At 38.7% G+C, this 27,812-nt stretch overlaps 1 protein-coding gene across 3 annotated transcripts; it reads left to right on the forward strand.

The window, feature by feature from the left end:
* The first annotated feature begins 1,354 nt into the window (after positions 1 to 1,354).
* Positions 1,355 to 27,505, forward strand: ptchd1 (patched domain containing 1). 3 transcript variants are annotated; one of them, XM_038291109.1, is made up of 5 exons: positions 1,355 to 2,452; positions 9,457 to 10,177; positions 22,801 to 23,501; positions 26,058 to 26,310; positions 26,395 to 27,505. In XM_038291109.1, exons 1-5 carry the CDS (start codon positions 2,036 to 2,038, stop codon positions 27,156 to 27,158), a joined length of 2,856 nt encoding a protein of 951 aa, XP_038147037.1. In that variant the 5' UTR covers positions 1,355 to 2,035; the 3' UTR covers positions 27,159 to 27,505. The 3 variants fall into 3 exon arrangements, with proteins under 3 accessions (XP_038147037.1, XP_038147036.1, XP_038147035.1); XM_038291108.1 differs by having other exon boundaries at positions 1,356 to 1,722; positions 1,856 to 2,452; positions 26,058 to 27,505; XM_038291107.1 differs by having other exon boundaries at positions 1,356 to 2,452; positions 26,058 to 27,505.
* Positions 27,506 to 27,812: the final 307 nt, after the last annotated feature.

Below are 27,812 nucleotides of genomic sequence, written 5' to 3' on the forward strand. Positions count from 1 at the left end.
GGATAAGCCACTTGTCTGTCATCTTTATTGACGTGCTATTTCAACCACTCACACCGAAGCTAACCCGTGACGCTGTGAGAGGAGGAGCCATTTGGTAGATCAAGCTCTTGCCAAATCCGGTCGGGAGAAGGGCGAAAACATCGTTTCCACCAACAAAAGCCTTCAAAGCCGTTCTCTGATGTTCTTTTAATGAAACAATATCAGATAGATTGGCCAACACAGAAGAAATAGCAGCATCAATGCTAATGCTTCCTTCCTCAATGCGAGCCGCCATTGTTGTTGGAATCTCACGGTCGCTTCTCCACTCCAGGACACACCTGCCCTGCGTCCTGATTGGACAGACCATAAATTCGGTTGGGGAAATCCCTTTCAATGAGCGGGTTCCCAGATGTATGTGAGTGGAGCTAGGCGGAGCGAGACATGCATCTGGCTGTTGTCAGGTTAGAGATGGTCGCCCATACAAATGAAATAAGTGAGGGAAAATTGATGGATGGATAGAGTCATTATGCATTACATCTATCAACATCATGGTAAGTGTTACTCACCTTAATAAATAAATATTCAAAACATGCATCTAATTTTAGAGTAAAATTTACCATGCTGTTGCAACATCTTGCAGCTACCACAAGGGGCGTTCCAGCTTCACATAATCATTTGGGGTAAGTTAAAAATAGATTACTTTCGCACTTAAAATAACTTCAAATGTAATCTTATAAGATGAAAACGTTTTTTTCATCATTTTTATTTTCAGCCAAAAATTTATAAAATATAAATTTTGATGAATTTAGGGCTTTGATATGCAAGGAAAGAATGAACAACATGTTTATTCAGTGACTTTAGAGACTTTTACTGAAAAACTTTTTGTTTGCCAGCTGCTTGAAAAAAAACACCCAAAGATTTAACAGATGCCCCACTGAGGGAAATATGGAGCACACAGTGCGTTCCACAGGTGCATGATAAGAGAAGAGGATGATCTCATTGCTTCTCCACACCATGTCTTCTTTTTCCTTCTTTTTAATGCCAGGTATGAAACACCTTCATCCTATAAGCAGATTGGGAGTCAGCAGGTGTGTGAGCAAGTCTGTTTGGACTTTACTAAAAGGGGGGGATGGGTGGCATCACCGTTACCATAGTAACGGGATGTGGCAAAAAAAAGGAAGACAGTGCTTTGTCTGGTTTCCGTAGCAACAAGCAACAAAATATGGAATGATTTTTCAGCTGCATGCAGAAAAGTTGCGCCACGCTGAGAAAAGGATGGGGAATAATCTGATCCATCCCCCCCTGCTCCCATGCTGGATCTAATATCCCTGATTTCGACAGATTTTTTTGAGAAATCAGACACACAGCAGTTAACTGCTCCTGTGCATCAGAGAGAGAGAGAGAGGGGACAGAAAGCAGGAGGCGGAGCAGAAGAGGAGCAAAGAAGCCGATTAAGATCAGATTTCTGGTTTGAAGGGCGTTAATTAGAGGTGTCTGGCTTGTTGGGTGGGCTGGAGGTGCAATGATGAGAGGAAGATACAATTCAACAAGCCTTCTGCTGCAGAGGAGACTCAGATCGGGATAATTTGGGAGGGAGGGAGCTCATGCAACCGGCATCCCATTATTGCGTGCACTGCATCACACACCTACCATAAATTTCCCCCTACTCGCACCCTTCAAACTGCGTGCTGACTTGATGTTGCAGGGTGGAGCTGGAGCATCTTATCTGAGAGGATCTCCAAGGTTGGTCCTCACTGCTCCGTCTGTAAAGCACTAAAGTGCGTACAACTGTTTGTTTAGTTTTGCCTTTTTTTTCTTTTAATCTTATAAAGTGTTGATCTGAGGGTTCAAAGAGATTTTGCTGTTGCGCACACAGCCATCCACGCGCCCTGAAGAGCATCTTCTTCAGTGGATGAGAGAACTCTGGGAAAAAGAAGAAGCAGCCTTAGATTCTCCCCGGTTGGTGACCTCCTGCTCCGGGGGAAGTTCTCCCTTACCTCCTAGTTTTCCTCCTCCCCGCAGCCACGGAGCCCACTGATGTGTCCGGCGGCCCCTGATGCTTGGCGGGGCTCCGGAGCTTTCCGGTCGGTGGGAGAGGCTCGAGCCGCGGCCACGCGCCGCTAGGATGCTGCGCCAGGTGTTGCACGCGGGACTGAGGACGTTATTTCTCGCGCTGGGTCGGTTCGTGGCAGGTCACGCGGTGTTCTTCGCGTCGGCGCCCGTGCTGCTGTCCATCCTGCTGGGGGCCAGCTTCAGCCGCTACCGCGTGGAGGGGGACGTGGAGAGCCTGCTCGCGCCCAAGCATAGCCTGGCCAAGATCGAGGGCAACCTGGTGGAGAGCCTGTTTCCTGTTAACCGCTCCAAGCACGCGCTCTACTCGGACCTGCAGACACCCGCGCGCTACGGGCGCGTGATCATCACCGCCCGAAGAGGGAGTGTGCTGGACCCGGTTCACCTGGAGACTATCCTACAGGTAGTTCAAGCACACACTGACTGCACATTCTCACTTTAAGAACAAGTTAAAGAGAGATCAACACCCCCCCCCCCCCCCCCCCCCCCCCCCCACAAAAAAAAAAAAAACAAATGATGATTTTGAGGGGAATAAATGCTATATATTGAAAAAATAAAAAATAAAAACAATCATATATTTGGCTTCTAACTAAACTAAATAAGAAAAGAATACATAAATAATACATTACAGTAATAATGCTTGCCCAATATCAAAATTAGTTTCCCCAGATCCAATTTTCTTATTAATTCTAAATAAAAATAAATAACCTTTTACAGACAAGACAACAGACACACAACCGTTTCTTCAGTCAGAGGGTTGTCTAAAGCAGCTGATAGACAGACCACTACAGGAGATTATTCCTGTTTACAGCCATCAGAATCTACAACCTGTTAAAAAAAATAAAAAATAAATAAGATTTGATTCCCTCAGGAATAAGCAATTACATTTGTTAATGGATGGGACTATATACAGAAAGATAGATAATTAAAGAGGATGAAATGAACAGTAAGAATATAGATGTAAGGAAGACTTACTAAATATAACTTTAAGATAATATAAACTGAAAAAAAATAATGCAACCGTCTTTGGCATTAAATGATATTTAGTTACTTTAACACATTTTCTTTTTTTCATATTAGCAGGGTAGGACATAAAACAACTGTGTTAAAGTAACTAAATATCGTGAAATAAATGCCAAAAATGGTTGCATTATTGTTTTCAGTGATAGTCAATACAAATATTTTCATGCTCTGTTTTCCTGTTCCATTCCTTAATATCCTTTAAATCCTATTCTATTTTTTCCCTATCTGTGCAGGATCCTGCTCACTATTTAAGGTCCATGTAATCAGTTCTTCTATAGGTTCAAAGCCTGGACATCCTGCTAATATAGTTGATTCAGCCACTTGGCACGATTTTCCCATCTCGATCCTTCCTTTCTGTAATAGTTCTCCAGCAATGATAACTGAAATTGAGTCAGGGTTTTATATTTATTGTCGGGAAGACGCAGCAGATAAAATAAAAATCTTACACGGGGGCACTTGCCTCGTCTGGTGGTTATACGTTAAATATAATACAATTAGGATGGCATTTTTAATAACGTTCCATCTATTATCTTTTATATTACATTTTAAAAGGTCTGAGTTTACAGAGAGAGCAAACTTTGATGGTCTAGAGCTCTGGGTCCTTTTTTCTGCTCTTTTATGTTGATTTAGTCTATTGTTTTGACATAACTTGGAACCATTACTTTATCTGGAACATACTTAATGATGACCCATTTTAAGTATTCTTATAGGGGGTAAGGACACTATAATGTCCTGGAATTTTTAGGGATTCATGATGGTATAAACTTTAACAATGTCGCTTTGGGAGAGAAACAAGCCCACAGCCTCTCACATCCTTTATTGTCCTGAAGAATGGAAGTGCAGCATATTGTCAAATCATCAACCATAGTTTCAAGTTCATTCAGTAGAAATACCCATGTCCTGTATTTATGGAACCATTATTTATCCTGCACTTGCTGCTATTGCACTTCTGGTTAGACCTAAACTGCATTTCGTTGCCTTGTACCTGTACATGTGTAATGACAATAAAGTTGAATCTAATCTAATCTAACCTAATCTAATGTTTGCTGCTTTAATGCATCATTTAGACTACCTTCTAACTACAGACAAATGATATCCAAACTGCGTTCAGGTTTTATGTAACCCATATCCTGCCTTTCAGTTGTAGCTGAAACAGTTTGAACTAGAAGCAAGAGGAAAAGTGACGAGATTTGTAAATTCACAAACTCCTGAAACTGAACAGTAATTGTTTGGACCAACAAAATGCAGTGATGTGTATGACGCCAACACGTCAATCAGAGGTGGAAGGATGAAGCAAAAAAAGATGGCTGTATCAGTTTTAGCTGGAATAGCCTCTATTTATTTTTTAAAAAAGAGAAAAAGGAAGTGATCTGTGCTTCTGTAGATAGGAAAGATATTTGCATGTTCCTCTTGACCGAATTTAGTAAGAGTTTAGTTTATTGGTCAATGCCGCTATTTGTGAAACAAATCAATAATTTGATAAGTCACAGCTGCTACTGCTGCTGCGTGGATAAAAGCTTGACATAGAAGGGAGGTTCCACTAATCAACTCAAAGAATAGTACTGAATGTCCCTCTCATTTGCAGACATGCTATGATATGGTCATCCTCAGTTCTTACAGGTTAATGCAGATACCAACTATTTTGACATCTGTCTAACTAATCCTGAATATGGATCCATAGGCTGATTTAGCTTTATCTGCCCACATTCACATGATAAAAAAGACACAATGATACTGAATGTTGCACTAGTCTTTAGTCTAACAAGATACAATATTTCCAAAAAAAACGAGATGTCCCGATCAGCATTTTAGGCCTCTGATCCGGATCCAATCTTTTGACCTCAAATCCGATTTTGAGTCCCAATCCGATATTTTACCATTAGTAATGAAATTTATAAAACTCAAATATATTTTGAGCAAGTAACTAAACTTTTTATAAGACTAACTAGAATAATTTGATCAATCAGCGTTATTATTATTATTCTAAGTCCCATGAAATCTTAATCTTATAGAGAATTAAAGGTCAATGTCAATTTATTACCTCCTCTCTAAATTGCCATGTTGCAGACATCGCAAGTAGCTGTAGGACAGTCTTCACTCTCGAGACTAAAATATGTCCACATTGGGCGTGCAGGTGGTGCAGTGGTTAGCGTACACGACCCATTTACGGAGGTCCTAGTCCTTGATGCGGCCGACCCAGGTTCGAACCTATTTTCGAAAAAACGAGCAACTAGTGTTGCAAAAACTCCAAAAAATAAATAAAATATGTCCAGATTCCTGAAATGCTTTATTTGCACCTCCACAGAGGTTTGTATTGCACAGCTACTGTCAACCGTAACTGGCAGGTACTTTATGGCAGTTGTTGTAAAGATCGGCACGACTCGTCAGCTAATGTAGCTGCGCTCCAATCAGCGGAAAATAGGAAAAGATTGGGCCGATCCGTTCTTGAGATTGGGATATCCCTAAAAAAAACTACTTAATTGAACTAATAGTTAATTAATTAGAATTAAGGTTCAAGATTTTCTGTGTGAAAATATCCTCAGTTTGATCTGATTCAAACTTCTGCAGAGATTGTGAGGAGTGTTTAGGACACACCGTGGTTTATGTTTGTATTGGTTGGATTTTGAAGCCAAACAACCAGTTAGTAATTAGTGTCCCATAGCTGTTTCAGAGACTTGGTGATCCAAGCTGCAGTTCTCCAACAGTTAGCGTTAGGAGTTATTTTTTATTTATTTTTTTTGTATTTACTAGGAATTGCACTGCACATTTTGAAGAGTGGCTAAGAGAGTAATTAACCTATGTCATTTACATTTTGACCCCAGGAAAAAAATTGCAAATTAAATGTTGCAAGATATATTCTCTATATCTACTGAGGGTTTTTCACACACTGAGACTAAATTCCCATCTTGTGTCCCTTTCTTCCTCGCCACCAATAATACTCCCCAAAGGAGCCGTAAACCTTCAAATCTGTCCTTGTCTGCCTCCTTTACTTCCATTAAATCTGTAATTTCTTGAGGATGACTTTTTGCTAGAGGATGCTGACTTTAGCTAAGATGGGAGAATTGATTTGCTGACATGTAATCTCCAAAAGAAAACAAGATCATTTGTTAAGAGTAGGTTCCTTTCTGATGTTCTCTCTCCACAATGTTTACCGTGACCCATTTTACAGGATGTAAAACACACTGCTTTTCCGCAGGGTATAACTGATATAAAGTGAAGGTACAGCGTTTCAGGGCTATGCATCATTTGCAGCGAACAATGCTTTGAGGAACAAACAGAGTGGTGCATAAAGCAGGGGGCTCCAAAGAGAAATCCACTGTTATGTAATAATGTCTGCAAGGCCTGAGATTCTGTAACTGTCCTATTTGCTTCCCGTCACTCCCCATTCTAACATTTCCCTGCAAGCCTTTCCGTGGTCCTTTGAGGAGGGAGCTAGACTTGTTGCATGCAGCAGCCTGGATCATGATGCTGAAAAAGGAGATTCCCATCTATGACTCATAACCATTCAAAGAATTTGTAGATTGTTTCCTCTGATATGAATCAGCTAGAAGTAAATTCCTGTTTGTTTAAAGGTAGGGAAACTCCACGGTTTCTTGACATCTTCATTACTCTTTGTACAAGATTAGATCCGAGGACTGAGATGGCAGTGGAAGGTTAATTTGTTGTATTGAGCAGTTGCTATTAGTGGCTTTTGGATCTTGCTCACATTTGCATTCTACACCTAATGGACCTGAGGGGTTTGTTGCTGAAAAAGCTCAACTGTCCTCCCATCCGACTGAAGTTCCACATATTCACGTTAGAGAATTAATAGGGCAGAGAAAGCTTTCTGCGTGTTTTCCAAGCAATCAGTGGATATTTATATGGTATCTAATAGTTGGAGAAACAAAGATGATCATCTTCACTGCCATTCTCTATCAGTAAGCTCTGCAGATTTGTTTTACTTCCTGTATCATCCTGCTCATTGTGAGTCGTAACAAGATAAAAATTTCACTCATAGCTCATGAACAACTGTATAAATAGTTACAGCTGAGAAGTTTGATTCGAACACAACAAAATCAAATATTTTTCTTCTGTTCTCTGTTTACCTTAATAAATATGAACTGCTTATAGGGAGCTTACTTTCAAAACTGTATAAATTCTGACTGATGGATGTGAAGAGACATCTGTGGAACGTTTGAGTCATAGAGAGAATACCTGCATGAGATCCATTTCAGCAGAAGAAATGGAAAAGTGTATATAAACACAAGCCTTGTATATAAATATATTTTTAATGCACTTCAATATATTTGGTTGCTGCAAAAACATAACTTTAGAAAAATGAAAACAATTTCAAAGAAGTATACCTGATATTTGTATTTAATATTAATTGGAGAAAAATGCATTCTACCGTAGTATGTGGCAGTGCAGGGAAATACAATTCTGGAAAGAAGTGAATTATTTTAAAAATCCTTTAACACTTAAATTATTTATGTTAAGCTCATGTCCAGATAATCTTAAGATAAAAAAAAACAGTCAATAAACATTTGATAATGTACCTATGTTACTGACAATAATGATAATAAAAATTATACGATGGAACAATTCTAAAGAACCAAAGGTCAGTGGACAGCTTTTAGAGTTATATTCAATCACATTTATATTAAAATGTTAAGAATATACATTCAATAAATTTGGGAACCCTTCATTTTATCTAAAGAAAGAATAGGTTATAGATTAACTTATATATCCACAGCAAAGTTTAACATTAGAGTTAAAGTAAGTGAACATTATGGACAACACTAAACATCCTCTTTTGAAGATTAATATCTTCAGTCAGAAGCTTTCTCCAGATGTGGTGCAAGACAGACCACTACAGATCTTTCCTGCCTACAGATATAAACACCTACAAGAACTGGTTAAAAAAATACAGTTACCAAAACATTTAATCTCCCTTTGAGATTTATAATATATGTTTTAATTTAATTTGAATTGAACTAATATAATGTTTAGTACCAATGTTGGATACAATAAGGTTAGACGTGGGAGGTGGGTGATGTGATTAGTAGTATTTTTATGCTTAATGCACTTAAAATGTTTGTTGTTTTGGTTGCTTTATTTTTTCTTATATTGTGATAAACTTCATGTAAAAAAAAATGAACTTGGATTCTTTTCTGGTCATGTTTGTCAGAGCTTTGCTTTGGTTGAAGCATCTACACCAATCAATGAATATATCCTGGCTGATATAGATTAATTTTTTCTATCAGCTATTGAATCAAATGACTATTTTAAGAGATTGAGTGTTTAAAGATTGAGAATTAAGGGATTGCAAGACTTTCCTTATGTATGGGTGTTTCTCTATAAACTTTATTGCAATTGTGTCAAATTTAAAAAAGCACATTATGTTGTTGAGTGCATATATTAGGCATTACATCAAAACAGCATTAAAGCTGTTCTGATTTAATGCATTTCATGATTAGACATATTTTAGAGCAGGTCAAAGAAAAACCGACTGATTCTAATCTGTGGTACATTTTTAATTAAAAATTACTTACTGTAAACTACTTACTGTAGAAAAGGTTAAGTTCATGCAAGTCTTCCTGTGACTCCTCTGAGGGAGAAAAACGGTTACTGATGAATACTTAAAGTTAATGGGCATTTAATAAACTTTGAAAATTGGTTTATAGAATTTCTAAAAATCACTAAATACTTAAGTTTAATCTAATTAATACATTCACCAGTACCATTGTTTGTTCCATAGCTATTTGTTTTTAGTAATAAAGTAGTTTTTCCTTGCTGAATAAATATGAGTAGTGTTTTGTTTTGTCTAGATAGATGAGACCTTTGAATCAAATACATTACACCTAGTTTTGTTCAGTTTTGTATATTAGCTAATATTATATTAGTTTAAAACATTTGAAAGTTGAGCTTGACATTAAGCTTCCTTAGTTAGATTGTGTGAAACATCTGCAGTGTCTTAGATTTATTTAAGGCAACAGCCAACAAGAGACAGAATCCTGTTCCTATCTAGAGCAGCGAAAGGCACTGAGCTTGCCTTGTGGAATAAAGACTTAAGATCTGTGGTTAAGTAATGTGCAAAGACTTTGCAGAAACCTTGCCTCCTTATGGGTCAGACTAAAACATGTATTGGAGATGAAAGTATTTATATGAAGGCCTTGCTAAGAAAAGTTGCTTTTGTTTAAGGTTGAAGCAGCACTCCGAGGTTGTAGTCTGCTTATTGTGCCAGAAACTGGCATCAGGGCTGTTGCTTAGTAACCAGCACTGTAGATGCTGGCAGTGTTGTAACACTGAAATCTCTATAACCCAACTCAAAGTTCTTCATAGCTAAAACCTTTGGCTCATGATACGATTAACAGCTCTCTGTTTCTTTTGTTTTTTTTGTCACAGCTCCACAGGCAGCTCTACCACATGCAGGTGACAGTCCCGTCTACGACGGTGGGCTACAGTCGTTTCAACTATTCCTTCCCCTACCTCTGTCTTCCTGACGACAAGAATGTCTGCATTGTCGATGACATCATCCGGGCCATGGAGGAGATTCAGTCTGCCAGAACTTCAAACCGAACCGTCCCCATTTTACGCTACCCCATCACACAGTTGGCGGATGGAAGACAAGCTTACATCGGCCACCAGCTGGGCGGAGTGCAGGGTTGGGGTTCCAGTGGTGGGGTTAAGGTTCAAGGCACGGGGGGCAAAGGGGAAGGTGTCCGTTCTGCAAAAGCAGTGCAGCTCACGTATTACCTACAATCTCGAAGCGAGCTTATGGACCAGGTAGCTGGTCGATGGGAAAATGTCTTTTGTTCTGAGCTGAAGCTCTTCGGGGCATCACACCCGAAGCTGGGGCTTTATCCCTCAACGTCGTCCTCCCTACGGACAGACTTCCAGTTCTCCTCTGTGCTGGCACGTCGCCCCCTGATGGCAAGTTTAGGAGTCTGCGGGGTGCTGGCCATCCTTTGCTGCTCCATGAGAGACTGTGTGAGGTCCAAACCCTGGTTGGGACTCTTAGCTCTGTTGTCAGTGGCTCTTTCAGGCCTCACTGCTGCTGGGATACTGAACCTAACAGGAGCTACCTACAACTCCACATACCTGGGAATACCTTTCGTCATGCTTGGTAGGTGTTAGAAATGTTTTTTCATTAAATTAACTATTTTTCGTTGGCAATAGTTGCCTTTATTTATGAAGAAAACTAGCAGGAAAGGGGTCTAAGGCAGGGAGACGATATGTAGCAAAGGGACTTTAACCCAGGAATGCTGCTTTGAGGACTGAGGACTTTGTCCTGGGCCAGGTGTTGCACCCCAACAATCTCTGTTCACATTTAAGCAGTTTACACAGCTGTATCACTAACAGGAACAATTCATCTTAAAAACGATTTTTGCACATGTCTTAGCTTTTAGACCCAGTCACTGAACCTCACTATATTTAAATACAGGTGCTGGTCATAAAATTAGAATATCATGAAAAAGTAGATTGATTTCAGTAATTCCATTTAAAAAGTGAAACTTGTATATTATATTCATACATTACATACAAACTCATATATTTCAGATGTTTATTTTGTTTAATTTTGATGATTACAAATGACAACAAATGAAAATCTCAAATTCATCATATCAGAAAATTAGAATATTGTGAAAAGGTTCAAAATTGATGGCCCCTGGTGCCACACTCTAATCAGCTAATTAACTCAAACCACCTGCAAAAGCCTTTAAATGGTCTTTCAGTCTAGTTCTATAGGCTACACAATCATGGGGAAGACTGCTGACTTGACAGTTGTCCAAAAGACGACCATCGACACCTTGCACAAGGAGGGCAAGACACAAAAGGTCATCGCTAAAGAGGCTGGCTGTTCACAGAGCTCAGTGTCCAAGCACATTAATAGAGAGGCGAAGGGAAGGAAAAGATGTGGTCGAAAAAAGTGTACAAGCAAGAGAGATAACCGCACCCTGGAGAGGATTGTGAAACAAAACCCCTTCAAAAATGTGGGGGAGATTCACAAAGAGTGGACTGCAGCTGGAGTGAGTGCTTCAAGAACCACCACACACAGACGTATGAAAGACATGGGTTTCTGCTGTCGCATTCCTTGTGTCAAGCCACTCTTGAACCACAGACAGCGTCAGAAGCGTCTTGCCTGGGCTAAAGAGAAACAGGACTGGACTGCTGGTGAGTGGTCCAAAGTCATGTTCTCTGATGAAAGTAAATTTTGCATTTCCTTTGGAAATCAAGGTCCCAGAGTCTGGAGGAAAAGAAGAGAGGCACTTCATCCACGTTGCTTGAAGTCCAGTGTAAAGTTTCCACAGTCAGTGATGGTTTGGGATGCCATGTCATCTGCTGGTGTTGGTCCATTGTGTTTTCTGAGGTCCAGGGTCAACGCAGCCACATACCAGGAAGTTTTAGAGCACTTCATGCTTCCTGCAGCTGACAAACTTTTTGGAGATGCAGATTTCATTTTCCAACAGGACTTGGCACCTGCACACAGTGCCAAAGCTACCAGTACCTGGTTGAAGGACCATGGTATCCCTGTTCTTAATTGGCCAGCAAACTCTCCTGACCTTAACCCCATAGAAAATCTATGGGGTATTGTGAAGAAGAAGATGCAATACACCAGACCCAACAATTCAGAAGAGCTAAAAGCCACTATTAGAGCAACCTGGGCTATCATAACACCTGAGCAGTGCCACAGACTGATCGACTCCATGCCACGCCGCATTGCTGCAGTAATACAGGCCAAAGGAGGCCCAACTAAATACTGAGTGCTGTACATGCTCATACTTTTCATGTTCATACTTTTCAGTTGGCCAACATTTCTATAAATCCTTTGTTTTTATTGGTCTTCAGTAATATTCTAATTTTCTGATATGATGAATTTGAGATTTTCATTTGTTGTCATTTGTAATCATCAAAATTAAACAAAATAAACATCTGAAATATATGAGTTTGTATGTAATGTATGAATATAATATACAAGTTTCACTTTTTAAATGGAATTACTGAAATCAATCTACTTTTTCATGATATTCTAATTTTATGACCAGCACCTGTAGGTTTCTATGTGACAGGCACGACGGAAAGGAATGCATAAATGCAAAGTAATGCATAGTTTTCTCAATGAAATTTGTATTTAGGTTTTTTTTTTAATCTAAATTCAGCCATTTAATCTCAGAATTCACCTAATTAGTATATAAAGAGCGTTATTCTGACTGTTCTTAAAATCTCAGAAAATGAGTAAACCTCCAACATTATATGGACCATGAGGCATGGAAGACATAGAAAACCTTCATTTGCATCATTAAATGCAAACATACATAAACATAAAAAATAAAATAAAAAACAATTATTAACTGACTGAAGAGGGAAGGAGAGTATTACTGATATTCATACAATCCAAGAGTCTCATGGTATCTCTCGACGAGCTACAGAGGTTTTCCTGCCCCAAAACAGATAAATAAAAATCAATGGGATCAACAAGCCTCCTTAGCCATTGATACCTGTTGAGGAGGAAAAGCAGTTACTTGATTAAGACGTGCCACACACCAATACATCTAAAGAATCCTGGTTCTCAGGACATTGAGGCCTGAGAACCCCTGCTTTAGAAGACCTGGCTTTATATCTGCAGTGGAGTTTGGTACTAAGACGATGGGCCAGAAAAGTGCAAATGGACACCTTTTCCTGTCACTTTAAAATTACGGCTTCCTTTGTTTTAATTAATAGTCTTGCAAAGCATATTAATTCTCAGCCTGTATTCCTCTTCTGAAAATTTCTGAGATTTACTTTCCATCCCTGTGGCTGAGAGTCATCACAAGGAAGACAGATCATCAAAATGAGTGACAGGCTGTAGGACCGGAACATACTGAGTGGGTGGAGGATGAAAAAAAAATGACACATTTCTTACTTGAGGCAGTTTCAGAACTAAAGCAAAGGTAAAAACACAGAGTTCTGGTGTTGCAGCAGTTTAATACGAGTTTGGAACAGAGGCAGAGTAAACAACAAAAGGTTTTACAGATTCAGTTTGAATGAAATACCACCATTATGTTGCTGAACCATTCATGTGGGCACGGGTCAGAGATCATTTGTTTGTAGAGAGCTTTTTCTGTGCTTTAGTCGCCACATGTCTCCTCTTTATTGTTTTTAAAATGCTGCTATTAGTTATTTTTTGGCCTAATTCAATGCTTTCCTGCAGGGTAAACTGGATATTTACTTCTCCACTAACTGATCCCGTTTTCTGCATGCTGAGCTGAGCTGTAGCGTGTTTACCATCAAACAAGGGTGACGCATGTCGGATGTTGGCAGATATAATGAGCAGAGTGTCAATCAAAGCTCAGATCGAGGAATATTAAACATGAGTGGATGAACATGGTGTACTGTCTGTGCACTCATAATATACAGCATTTATTAACCGATTCTTTTCTGATGAATTAATTTACATTTATTTTACATCATTCAAGCCTAACATCTTTTTCAAAATAATTTCTTTAATCTAGTTTGATTTCTCACTTCTCATATCCAGAGGAACGAGTGGTCGATTTGTTAACAAATGTCCTGCAGTCAGACTTTGTAGAACCATCTTTTATTGTGAGTACAGTTGCAAGTCTTGGGACTTTTGGGATATGTCTCCACCAGCCTTATTCAGAACCCTTACCAGTTTAGGGAGCTCTCCCCCTATCTCTAAGGTAGAGTCTCCCTCAACTCTACAGACAAATTTCTTTCAAATGCTTGTATCTGGAAACAGGGGAGGATCCAGAAAATTATATATGGGGTGGCGAGAGGGGGGCAGGAATTTTTGAGGGGTGGCAACATATGGCATATGTTTACACTGAATTTAATCACAGTTATCACAGTTTGGTGAGAATAGTATTTACAGTAAGTGTTTCATGTGAAACAGTTCATATTAATAATACATCGTACAATGTGATCTCACTTAATAGGAGATAGAAGAATGATAACACTACTTCTAGAGGGGCCTTATGACAGGAAAGGTATTAAGGTGAGACACAGGTGCTGAGTCACAGATGTGTGAGACTGACTGTCAGAGAGGCAGCTTTGCAGCATTTGCACAAGAAGAAACTATAGAAAGAAAAAGTTTCCCATCAGAGATCTATGGACTGAGCTGTGCTAAAGTCAGCATAAATACACAGTAGAAATAAATGGGTCAAGCAACCAAACAAGGTACCAGACATCCATGTATTGTTTACTCTGAAGACACATTTACCCCATTTGTTCCTCAGTAACTTGACATACAGCAGTTACGGCAACATGAAAGGAACATTTCATGCATGTAAATATGCTGTAGATAGAGCTGCTGTATCAACAAATCAACAAAAAGGCAAGTACTGTATGTTACCTCCAAAACTCCACAAATCTGAAAAGAAGCAACATAAAAATAAATTTTGCTTCCAATCTGTAAAAGTACAAAATATTTTGTGAGTAGGTTCATACGGGTCATTTCTGGATAGTTTCATACTATATATACAAAAAAAGAAATAACAACACTGCTTCATATTAAGCAAGATTTACACCAGTATCACATTTTCAACTTTACTTTTAACACTTTTGGTTTTATTAAAGGAAATATCAGATTTTCTCAGGTGCCAAAACAAAATGTAGCAGCTCTGTAAAGGCTCACCAGAGAGCATAACATAAAGTTGACATGGCAATAACAGCTGAATGCAGCAATTTCCATGCTGCTCAGCAAAACGCTTCACAAATTTATTTAGATCCAATCAGGGGCGGATCTAGAAAAATATTTATGGGGTGGCAAGAGGGGGGCAGGAATTTTTTAGGGGTGGCAACATATGGCATTTGTTTACACTGAATTTAATCACAGTTATCACAGTTTGGTGATAATAGTATGTACAGTATGTGTTTCATGTGAAACAGTTCATATTAATAATACATCGTACAATGTGATCTCACTTAATAGGAGATAGAAAAATGATAACACTACTTCTAGAGGGGCCTTATGACAGGAAAGGTATTAAGGTAAGACACAGGTGCTGAGTCGCAGATGTGTGAGATTGACGGTCAGAGAGGCAGCTTTGCAGCATTTGCACAAGAAGAAACGATAGAAAGAAAAAGTTACCCATCAGAGATCTATGGACTGAGCTGGAATAAAGTGAGCATCACTACACAGTAGAAATAAATGGGTCAAGGCACCCGAACAAGGTACTGGACATCTATGTAATGTTTACTCTGAAAACACATTCACCCCATTTGTTCCTCAGTAACTTCACATACAGCAGTTAAGGCAACATAAAAGGGACATTTCATGCATGTAAATATGCTGTAGATAGAGCTGTATATGGAGGACCAACTCCGCCATATTTAAAAATAAATACAGAAATAAATAAATGCTCAATAAAAAGATAAGCATGCAATTAATTGCCACCAAAAATACAATCAACAAATAAATGTAATTAGAAATTATATTATAATGGCAGGCAGAAATGTTAAAAGGGCAGGCAGAAAGAAATAGCGGCGAAGAAATAACTAGGGTAAAAAAATACAAAGGAAGAATAAAACAGACAAAAATATTATAACATGCACTTAAATAAATACTTAAAAATATGAGTAATTAAAAAATGAAGTTGAAGATAATAAATGACAAAAAAATAAATAAGGTAAATATTAAAAAGGCAAAGAAATAAAGAAGCCAATTAAAAGAGTTATATACCTGTATAATTTAATTTCTACTTACATTTATTTGTTGTTTGTATTTTTGGTGGCAATTAATTGTATGCTTATTTATTTATTAAGCATTTATTTATTTCTGTATTTATTTTTAAATATGGCAGAGTTGGTCCTCCATACTGCTGTATCAACAAATCAACAAAAAGGCAGGTTCTGTATGTTACATCAAAATCTCCACAAATCTGAAAAGAAGCAACATAAAAATACATTTTGCTTGTGAGTAGGTTCATACGGGTCATTTCTGGATAGTTTCATATTATATATACAAAAAAGAAACAACAACACTGCTTCATATTAAGCAGGATTTACACCAGTATCACATTTTTAACTTTTAACACTTTTGGTTTTATTAAAGGAAATATCAGATTTTCTCAGGTGCCAAAGCAAAATGTAACAGCTCTGTAAAGGTTCACCAGAGAGCAGAACATCAAGTTAACATGACTATAACAGCTGAATGCAGTGATTTCCATGTTGCTCAGCAAAATGCTTCACAACTTTATTTAGATCCAATGCCTTTGTGCGTTTTGATTTGAGTAAAACCAAACTTGATTGTCTCTTTTCTGTCATAGTTGACTGCAAATATGTCTTTATGAGCCTGAGACGTCAGGCCTAACTAACTTCATAGATAGAGAAAATAACGTTCTGCAACCTGATTTTTATCATCTGTAAATCAGCATTGCAGCTATGCTAGCAACATTGTGCTTTCATTATGATTTCATTTCTCGATAGATAGTTAATCAGTTTTTACCTGTTTCATCCCGTGTCTCCTCTCCCCATGATCCCTGGCTCCCTCGCTTTGCCCCATTCGGTTTTCAAAACAATCAGTCTCAGTCGCTCTCGCGTCATCTCGTGCTGCATTCACTGCAGTCCGACATTAGAAATTAGCGGTCGTAATTCTCAAATTATCCCTAATTTATAAGCCTCGCCACCCCTACAGCCAACTGAGGTGGCAAGGCTGTCAGTTAGGGTGGTATTTGCCACCCTATGCCACCCCAGTAGATCCGCCTATGTCTGGAAAAATTTTTCTTTCAGTGACATATCTCATTGTCATGGTTGAGGGTCCGAGGTCCAGAGCAAAAACTGACCTGTAAAGGAAAACTACAATGAACTGTAGGATGGGTTATAGATGGACAAGGAACTGAGTATGGAGAGTACATCAACAAAGTACATAGTTTTGAACTTCAGATGAAATGGGAAAAGGTCATACACTTTCCATCATAGGAGAAGAAGTGGAGGTGGCGGACGGGTGTAAATACCTTTGTGTTCTTCTGGAAAACCGACTGGATTGGAGGGCAACTTTGAAGCTGTTAACATGAAGGTACGGAGCAGATGGCACTTCTTAAGCTGGTCCTACACTTTCCGTGTTTTTACCCTTTTCAGACAGATTCTGTAGCCGTTCGAGAATTTCTTGGATCGGACCAAGTCACAGACTCATTGTGTGTCCTGCGTTGTGTAGTATACAGGGGGTAACGAGGGCTGATCAGCCTCTCATGACCACCTCCTCATCAGGAATCCTAAGGGCAGGACAAAATCAAACATGTTTGAAATGCAATCGGCCGTCGTGGGGTGTTACTACAGAGCTACAATCGTGCAGAGCTGATAACAGAACCTTGCACACTGCGCATCTGCAAACAAGAGAGTTCTTCTTCGTATTCCAAATTGATGAGTCGACCAGCGCCATCTCTTGGCACTGAGTGATTTGTGGTTTTTGGACGTAGTTTCAACAGTTACTGTATATAGCATCAGAGGGTCAGGCTATACATTGTAAGAAACTACATCGTGAGCTGTGAATATTTAAACCCTGCAGTTTCGTCACAGTTTGAGCTGTAGCTGAGTACAATGATTGAAAATATTGTACAGTGTATGCCTGGCCTTAAATAAGCTTTGGTTCTTCAATATTTGCAGCGTGACATTTTCTATTAATTTTCTGAAGAGGGTGCAATTATTTCTCCATGATCATACTTAATGGCTTAAAAGTTTAACAAGCTGCTCCTTTGGACCCCTCTAAAACATTTGGAGAAGATTCTACAAAGAATGATCATTCTTAAAATGAAAAGCATTAAGAATATGTTATATAACAGCGTTTGATTTATTCTTTAGGATTAGTAAAAAATGTCTTAAATTTAATGTAACTGAATCTTGATTTAGAGTTTAACTTTATTACGTAGTTCTTTATTCCACATTTCTGCAATTGAGGCCCCAGTAATCATCTTAGTTCAAGCCCATGTTGCCTTGAACTAAGCAAACCATTCCCATTTTCTCTAACTGTCTCTGGCTCTTAATTGCCTTGAAATTGCAGTGGGTTTGTAATCACTCACCTGATTTCCATTCAGTAATCACCGTCAGCAGAAATATTTGCCCTTTTTTTAACCCTTCCTTATCAAATCCTCCTCCTGTTTGTGTGCCCTTCTTCATTAATGTAATTGCCACACTACCTAACCAATTATTGTATTTATTTTAGATGAAATACACTTTACTCTTCTTACAAGCTCCTAAGCGTTGGAGTTTGAACTCTTAAATCAACTTTTCCTGTGCAGGCTGAAGGACTTAAATAAATTTGCAGCACTCTACTCTTTCTGTTTGAGTTTTACAAAAAAACATACATATTTGTGTTAAATTATACCTGTCTTCCCGTGCTGTAAACACTCAAAACATACATATTTACAAAAAAAAAATAATAATAATAATAGAAATTATTTTTTTAATGCATTTTGTATTAGAACCAAAGTAAAATTCCTTGTTTGTATGCCCCAACCTAGTAAACAAAGTTGATTCTGATTGGGATTAGACCTAAAATTGGATGCATAAATTATTTTTTTTATATAGTCTCTCCAACATTACAAAGAGGGTGATTGAACAGAATACAAAAGAAGTGATTGAATTCTAAAGTAAGTCTTTACAGTATGTGAAGAGCGAACAGGAACAATTCATAACAAAGACATTAGGTTTCTTTGAAATGCTTTATAAAATATTTAGCCATGTGAATGCAGGCTTAGATAAAGCTTGTCTTAGCAGTTAATTCAGTTATAAAAGTCAGAGGAAAGAAGAGAAAGAAATGCAAATGAGCAGTCATGAAAAAGAAACTAGCTGCAACCCCATTGTTGCTTCCATTGTTCTTTTCAAAAGCACAAAAACATCTTTTAAACAACAGCATTTTTCAGAGGATGACAGAAAAAGGAACAAGCTGATTTAAATAACAACAATTGTGTAAGGCCATAAATGGCCTATGACTATTCTGCTTATAGTCTGCAGTATAAAAATATGATTTTATAAATGCAGTACATATCTACTTTAGGAGAAAAAATGTAATTTATATTAGAATGTGTCATTTATTTGTCTTAATTTGAGTCATCTGTGTCAAACAGACACAGGAACCAAATTATGTAAAATGTTCATACACAATTTGAAGCTTTTAAAAATGAGACCCAAATTCATAAACTATGGTTAAATATTAGGGCTAGACAAAAGTTGGTTTAAAGGTGCAAAATAAAGTAGGAACTGAGAAAAGCATCAGTATGAAGATGTTGGTATTAGCAGTTTATCTAGCTCCTGCATGTAGCCAGAAAAGTTGCAGCTTAAAGCTTCCATATAACAGTTTTCTTTTTATGTAAAATGCTTTTGCAGGAGGGCATGAAAGAGGGGGTAATTTATAACCAGGGTTAAACAGAGTCCCTAATGTTTTTTTTTTGCTGTTTAAAGAGAGGAGGTGTTAGCAATACAGCACATCTACCTGCTGCCACAGTTGCGTGCTCTGTAGGAATAGTAGCCAATGTCTGTCTAGAAGACTAATAATTGCCAAGTAAATCGTCTGATTTACACAAGTGATAATGAGCATGCTGGACTCTTTAAAGTAGAGGTAAATTATATGGGAGTAACAATATGTTGCAAAAAACTCCTTTAATATATTTACAAATGACTGAAATCTTGTTGTCATTTATTAAATGTTCTGTTTTTAATAGTGCAATACCCTTGCACATGAATGAATAGTTTTCAACCCTAGGATCCGATGTTAAGACTGGTAACTGGTGCAACGAACACAAAACTCTCGGTTCAAATTGCATCACTATTTTGAGTCACAGATCATTTTTTGGATCAGCAGAAGAAAAGAAAAGACAACTATAACTTTGCTCTCCATTTATTTTGTGGAAGAAATATAAAAACATTTTGCTTATTTAAAAAAACAAAATACTCAGCAAGCTAATCCAGATCTTATATAAAAAAATAAAATTAGTTAAAGTGAAATATAAAGCATTAAACTTTCTTCAAAACCCTTTAAAAAGTCATAGTACAAAAAATATAAATAATATACAGAGTATTATGGCACCTTCTCACTTTAAACAATGGCACTGAATTAAAAACTAAAAATGCAATGTATTTGATATCTTCTTTTCTAAAATATGAAAATCAAATTCAAGAATAGCCTAGAATGAAGCTATAAAAAGAAATCAGCTCTGAGACTATAATTCCAATTTTTTTTCCAAAACAATAAGGACGTCTACACTGTCTGAAAGCATGGACTCTTTGCAGTCACTATGTCCCCTGCTATGGAGAACACTCTCGCGATGGGACTAAAATACCTGGCACAGCCAGATAGTGCCTTGCCATTATGGCACTGGGATGGTTACATTTAGAAATGTTTAAAGCCCTTGTTTTGCATGACGGAGCTCATGTCTGTAGCTATAAAAACTCTGATAGCGTTTGTTGTAGCTTTAGCCTTAAGTGACTGTTTAAATGCTGTTTAAATGCTGTGGTGATAAGTGGTCGTTGAGGAGCACTTGTCTTGGATCCTGTGGCGCATACCGATATAGATGATGTGACTTCAAAATGGGTGCCTTGCAAGACATTTTCCCACTCTCAATCCTTAAATTGGACCCTTCCCTTAGGGTGACAATGTTATTAGAATTAGGAGTTTGCCCCAAAATCGAAGGGTTGGCAATTCAAGCCCGGCTTGGGCTTTTGGTGCCGTTGTGTCCTTACGCAAGACACTTAACCTGCTTTGTCTATGGTGGTCAGAGTGGCTGGTGGCGCCAGTGTTTACAGCAGCCTCGGTACTGACAGTGGTCCCCAGGGCAGCTGTGGCTACAATGTAGCTTGTGTGTGAGTGTGTACGTGAATGGGGGAAGTTTAAAGCCCTTTGGTCTAGTCACCTGACTTGAAAAAAGTGCTATATAAGTAGATGCCATTTACCATTCCTTCAACCTCGTTGTATTTGACAGGGAAGCCAAAATGGTCCCATACAGTACATGCGACTTATAGGATACAGATTATTATTACTGATTATTGCTCTGTTTTTCTTGTTTGGACTGAACAGCCACTCTCAAAATAAACAGGCCTCTTTATTTATCTATTTATTTTAGTCAACCAATCTGTGGAATACTTGCGTGCCGAACAGTGGACACAAATGCACAAGGAAGTGCCCTATTAACCGTAAATAATAAAAGAAGGCTGTGTTTTTCAGCTTCCAATCATCTCAATCTCTAACTCAGGTTACACAAGCACACGCATCATTATTCAAACCGCCAAACATATAGCTCATACAAAACAACAGACATCAGTGACCCAGAAGAACGATGGCTTGGTCATAGATTTGCATCCGACTGGGAATGTGCGTAAGAGGATGGGCCTCCAGATACCCTAAAACATTAGTACTCCAAATACATATTGTCAGTAATACTGGCTCGCATCAAAAGTTTTTTAGGAAAACTGAGTTAAAATCTGGTAGCCTCAGATTTAAGTCTGTTTAATACATGGATTTTTTGGTTATTGCTCTCTGTATCTTTTAATCAAGCCTTTTCTGATATGCCACAGTACAATAGAGTTATAAAAGTACGTTTAATGTGTGCTCATATTGCATCAGGAAATCTCTGAAATATATGTTTTAATTGCCAAAAGCCCTCTGTTGAGATGGTGTCCGTGGGTTTTTTGTGTCCACTTGAATCTGCTAAAACCATCTTTTTTGCTACACTCTGTTCTTATTCTCTTGTGCTCTTGGTCTCACTTGGATTTGACACCTATCTATGAATCTGACAGCAATATTTTACAGTTCCTTTTCGTCCATTTCTCCTTTGCCACCATGTTAAAGTGTCAGTACAATGTTGCTCTGCTAAGGTGTTAAGTGTTTTGCCACGATGAACTCTCTGCAGGAAGAAGGGTGTCCATGTGTCACAGATGACTCACGGATGCCATAGCAACCACAGCATAAAAAAGGCAATAGAAGCCATCTGTTTCACATACATATTGTAAATATTTATGTGCATGCGTTCAAGTGATACTGGGGAAAACTGAATTTATGAATGGATCATGAAAATATCAAACTGCATGTAATAGTTTTAATTTCACATATTCTGATTTATTAACATAAAGAGATGGTTTTCATTACTAGATGATTTTGATTTAAACATTTTATTATGTACAACTTGTTTTATCCCATTTAAAAACGGTAATTTTTTTGTTTTATTATTTTACTTCCAGGTGAAAATTTACGAATAGTTAAAATATTATTATTTAACCAAAGTAAAACTTGAACGGAAATGGCAAGCTGTGATTCTGTTTGTTTTAGGTTTTAATTAATATGGTTTTAATTTAAGTTTTTGATAAGTTCTTGGTACAGTAATAAGGCTAACATGTATTGATAAACGGTCTATTTACTTTAGGTTTTTGTTTTATATTTTTACATTTTTGTTTCCATGGAATCAGACTTTCTTGTAATTCTATAATGTGATATACATCAGAAAGTCTTTGGCTTTATGAAGGTCTGTGAAAGAGAATATTAAATTGGTGCAGGTAGTTGCACCCACTTTTTTCTTTTGCAATTGAAATAGTTTTGAGAATTCTTTGGTAACAAACTCTGTCCTCCTGATAAATCTCTTTTTAAACACAACATTTTAAGATCCAATTTAAAATGTATTCCTTTCTAAGTTTGTCATTATGTTTTTGTTTGTGCATAGGAATGTTTTTAACGATTACCCAGTAGTACACTGCCCTACGTTTGATTTTCTATCTTTTGATAAATGGTTTGTAAATTTTCATTCCTGTCTCTCTCATCAACAGGTCATGGTCTTTTCGGTTCCTTTGAGATGTTGTCATCGTGGAGGCGAACTCGGGAGGAGCAGCATGTGAAAGAGCGGGTTGCAAGCGTCTTTGAAGACGTCATGCTTCGTTTCTCAGGCTCCACCATGATCCACTTGATGACTTTAGGGCTGGCTGCCTCGCCACTCACCAATATGGAGGCAGTCCGGCTATTCTGCCGCACTGCCGCCCTTGCAATTGCCATAAGCTACATTTACATGTTGTCCTTTTATAGTTCCTGTCTGGTGTTTACAGGCTACTTAGAGACGAGGTACAGACATGGTTGCTTCTGCCGGCGAGTACCTAAACCAGACAGGCTGGACTCAAAGCCGGCTTGGTACCGGTGTTTGATGTACACTCGTTACCAAGAAGAGACACAATCAACCAACCCACCTCATAGAGTTGGTCCAATTCATGTGCCAAATCCTAACCTGACCTATGTGGAAACACAAATTGCAAACAACCCTGCTGTGGATGGACACATAGCTAACTCCATTCAAACACATTCAACTCCCCCTACTCATACAACAACAATATTGGACCCTCACCCTCTGGACTCCCATTTTTTGCTGGGATGTGTACGGCATTGTTATGGAGACTGGATCACTAACACTTATGTCAAACCCTTTGTAGTTTTACTCTATCTGGTCTACATCTCCTTTGGACTGATGGGCTTTCTCCAGGTGAGACACAAATGCCACCCAACTGAATTGATGTGGATGGGAGTTGAAACATTTTAGAAACCTGGCCCTTGTTAACACCTTTTGTAGAAAAAAATAGATTTTGAGGATCAAAAAAGGGCAAATTGTACAACTAGGTAGAGTCTTATAAATTGCTCAAGCAGAATCACTTCCTTTGCGATAGAGGAGAAGACAAAACTCTTCCTTGAGTTTTGATGTGTCATTTTGTCATTCTGTTAATTGCCAGTGAAGAGCCTGATATTTCAGGAATGTAGTTGGAACTGTTTTCTTCCCAACTGTTGTACTGACCCGAATATAGGAGGACCCTGATTATAAGATGATCCCTTCTTTCCAATACCGGTTTTTCAGAACAAAGGAAAAAGAAAAACCAAATTTGATTAAATCTGATTTAAAGAAACTATTTTTTATTGAACTGCTGAGAAAGTCATTGTACTAATATGTTCTCTTGAAATAGATGTCCAGTTAAATTACATTGGAAAGTAGATAAACACAAAGTAATGACACATTTAATTGAAATCTTGCAACACTTATACCCAAATGCAATCTGAACTTAAAGTTTCAAAAAACAACATAAGGCTTTTACTCACAGACATCATCTTCCTTTCGGTGCTCACTGTCACTCCCACTTTCACCATGCAGTCCCGTTTCTTCCCACATAACATTATCCTCACTACCAACCAATACATTTGAGATGCAGCACTTTTTGAATCCACTGATGGTACTTCATCCCATGCATGGGGGATTCATAAACAAAGCTGGAGTACAGCCGGCTTTTGGATTTTTCGAGACAGTGTGAGCGAGTGGTCACCTGACAGGAGCCACACGTTGGACCTTTAGAGCAGATTATCCTTTAAAGGCTTGTTAACCACCACATTCAACACCTGTAACTGGCTTGTCATTCCTCCTGGTATGATTACTAAATCGCCATTCATCTTCCTCAGCTGAGTTTTGACAGTATTTGTCAGTTGTCCACAAAAGGCATCCATGATGAGCATGTTTCTTGTGTTTTTTTAGAGCTACATGCCGTCTTCCCCACAACACTAAGCTACTGTACTAGAAGTTCACTCTCCCTCCAGCCCTTTTCCGTGGGCATGAACAACAATGCTAACTGGCATCACCTCTTCCAGCACTGTTTTGCATTTGAAAAATCACATAAGAGGGACAACATTGTTCCATTGGCCAGACATGTCAGCATCACAATGACCCGACACTTTTTTGTTTCCAGTTGATTTCACAATAAGAAATAAGATTCTCAGATTTTTTGTGTACAGTCACTGGTGTAGGCATGTCAGAAACACAAGGGTTTGGTTGGTGTTGCTGATCTGCTCAAGGGGTGTCAGGGTTTCTTCCTCAACCCAATCACATACCGCTGAATAGACAGCAGCTTCACTCAAAAGTCTGATGACAGGTGCTGAGCCAGGCTAGTTCTGGTGCATAAAGCAGGGCTGCTGCAGCACCAGCTGATGCTGGATTTAAACTCTGTGGTGGGTATGGTCAACTCCTTATCAATGTCCAGAGCTTTCAGCTGATAATGGCTCTGGTAATGGACATGCCTTTATTAAGTGTCCCAATAACAAACTGACATACCCTGCTGCCGATTTCTTCAAAACGACCACTATGAGGACCAGTCAGACTGTTGTTTGATGCCTCCACTGCGTAGACTACCATTATTATAAAATTGCTGTCATAACTCTGCCTCAAATGTCTGCAAAATTATCAGATTTTTGATACACTTTGTCCTGGGCAACAACTCTTTATTTTTATTATCCTTGTCACCTCTTTTCTGTTGTGATAGATGGCTACAGCCACAGTGAGGTCACTGGCTTTACAAAAAAAACCCTCTGCCTGCATAATTGGTTAGACCACAATTATAAGACAATGCCATATTTTCGTTTTCATGTAGTTTTCAATAAAAAAAACGTAATGTTGTACTCGGGCCGATACGGTAGAAGGAGACCATTTCTTGTAGTTGTCTCTCAAACATTTTTTTGTAGCTAGCTATTATCGTATTCTACTCAACTTAAGAACCATCCTAATTTTATTCATAATCTTACAAATATTTAAAACCCCACGACAAAAACGTAGTCTTTGCAAGTTTCAGAGGTTTGGCACATACAGAGAGAGAGATTTATTTAAAATGTCTGATATGTCACAGTTCCTGACATGATGGAGTGCCCGTCCAGCCATGTTTTGTGAAGTTGCTGTTGTTTCTAACTTTTAATTATTGCACTGAGTACATAAAGATAAAGGCAAGCTTCAGAGAGTAGCTTTTCTCATAGCCATTATATTTTCAGATGCTACAAAAAACAAATTGGCTCCCCGTGTTATGTCATATGCAACCCCTATTATAACATTAGGTGAATAATAACACCGATCAACTAACAAAAAGGTTTAAAATGCAAAAAATGCTTTTATTTGTCAGAAATGTCAATAAATATAAAACAATTTCCCAGCTCCTATTGTTTTTTCCTATAAACACAATCAGATAGCACATTATTTCTATTTACTGTCCAATTAATATACTTCTGATCCCAACAGGTGACCCAGGGTTCTGACCCGAGTGCACTGGTCGCCATGGATACCGCAACAGTACTGTACACACGAGCACAGCAGCGGTACTTCAGCTCGTACTCACCAGTGATTGGATTCTACATTTATGAAAGCGCCCCCTACTGGAACACCACGGTGCAGCGGGACCTGTTAGAGTATGCCAAAGGCTTTCAGAGGATCAGCTGGCTTGAGGCATACCTGAACTACCTATCAGACCGCAACCTGTCCACCAGCCTTCCTCGTGAGAACTTCACACAAACACTGCGCCAATCTTTTCTGCGTGAGCCACAATTCGCCCATTTCGCTGATGACATCATTTTTGCAGATCGCGGCCAAGGGGAGGAGCCTGATGTGGCAGCTTCTCGCATCTTCTTGGTTGCCAAAACAACAGAGAACAAGCGTGAGGAGATGTCAGTGCTACTGGACACACTGCGCCGCTTGTCTCTCACATCCCGGGTTCGCTTCCTGATATTCAACCCCTCATTTGTTTACTTGGACAGGTATGCGACAGCAGTCAGCTCCCCCCTCAGACACTCACTACTGGCAGTGCTCTTCCTGCTGGGTCTGTCTTCTCTGGTCGTTGTGGAGCCACTGGTATCCCTCTGGCTTGGCCTAACCCTTCTTTCTGTCCAATTTGGAGTTCTGGGCTTTATGACTTTGTGGGGCGTGGAGATGGACTGTGTATCTGTGCTGTGCCTGATCACAGCTTTAGGGCACTCGGCAGACTGTAGTGGCCCCCTCCTCTGTGGCTTCACTTCAGGTCGTGGTCAAAGCAGAACTCGCTGGGTTCGTTTGGCCCTGGAACGACACGGCATTCCTTCATTACAGACACTTGTGTGCTACAGCGCTGCCCTGGTGCCTGTCTGCTCTGTGCGCTCAAACCTCACTCACACACTTTTCCGCTGCCTCATTCTGACAGCCGGCTGCTCGGCCCTGCACACGCTGGCCTTTCTGCCCACTCTCCTTACCTTTCTGCCCCCCTCCAAGACCAGGGATGATCAGCTGGGAAGGGATGGTCAGAGACAGGAGGTGGAATGTGTCGAAATGAATGACAGCACCAGAGTAGTGGACCAGATAACCACTGTTTAAGAACGTATAGGTTGGAAGTGCCAATATATTAAACAGAAACAATAGCAGACAGAAGAGGATAAAGGCAGGTCCTTCAAAAATGTATCTGTGGTTTCCTACTTTTAGGTAGGACTGTGTGGCATGTATTTTTTTTTTTTCCAAGTACAATCACAAGATTGAAAATGTGCCTGGATAAAAGACACTTTCACTTTAAATCTTACTTTAAATTGAACTTTTTATTGCCTACTGCTGTGTTATTTTTTGCCAGATAATTTTGCACAATTTCTGCTTCAGTGACATTAGGTTATCCCTGTATGACTTAGTATTTCTACTTTAATGCTGGACAAATAAATCAGAATAAGAAAACATTTTTTTTTACTGCTTTGCAATGTTTATTTCTGTTGATTTCACATACTAATGTGACACAATACTTTATATTAATGGAGCTTTTCAAATGAACACATGCTTTGAGTCCTGAGATACAGCAGTCTACAAGGATATGCTGATCCGTGTTTTTTGCTTCTAGTTACTAATTTAAATCACTCAGATTCTACATTCTACTTTATTAAATTCACCTACAACAAATCCAACACATTTACTAGCTGTTTTGGCTATTTTCTACAGTTACTGTGTTTTAGCACTTTAGCCTTCAGAAGTGATTTTAGTTCACAAGAT

The sequence above is a fragment of the Cyprinodon tularosa genome, unplaced genomic scaffold (genome assembly GCF_016077235.1).
Source record: "Cyprinodon tularosa strain WSP-4 unplaced genomic scaffold, ASM1607723v1 ctg294, whole genome shotgun sequence".
NCBI lineage: Eukaryota > Metazoa > Chordata > Actinopteri > Cyprinodontiformes > Cyprinodontidae > Cyprinodon > Cyprinodon tularosa.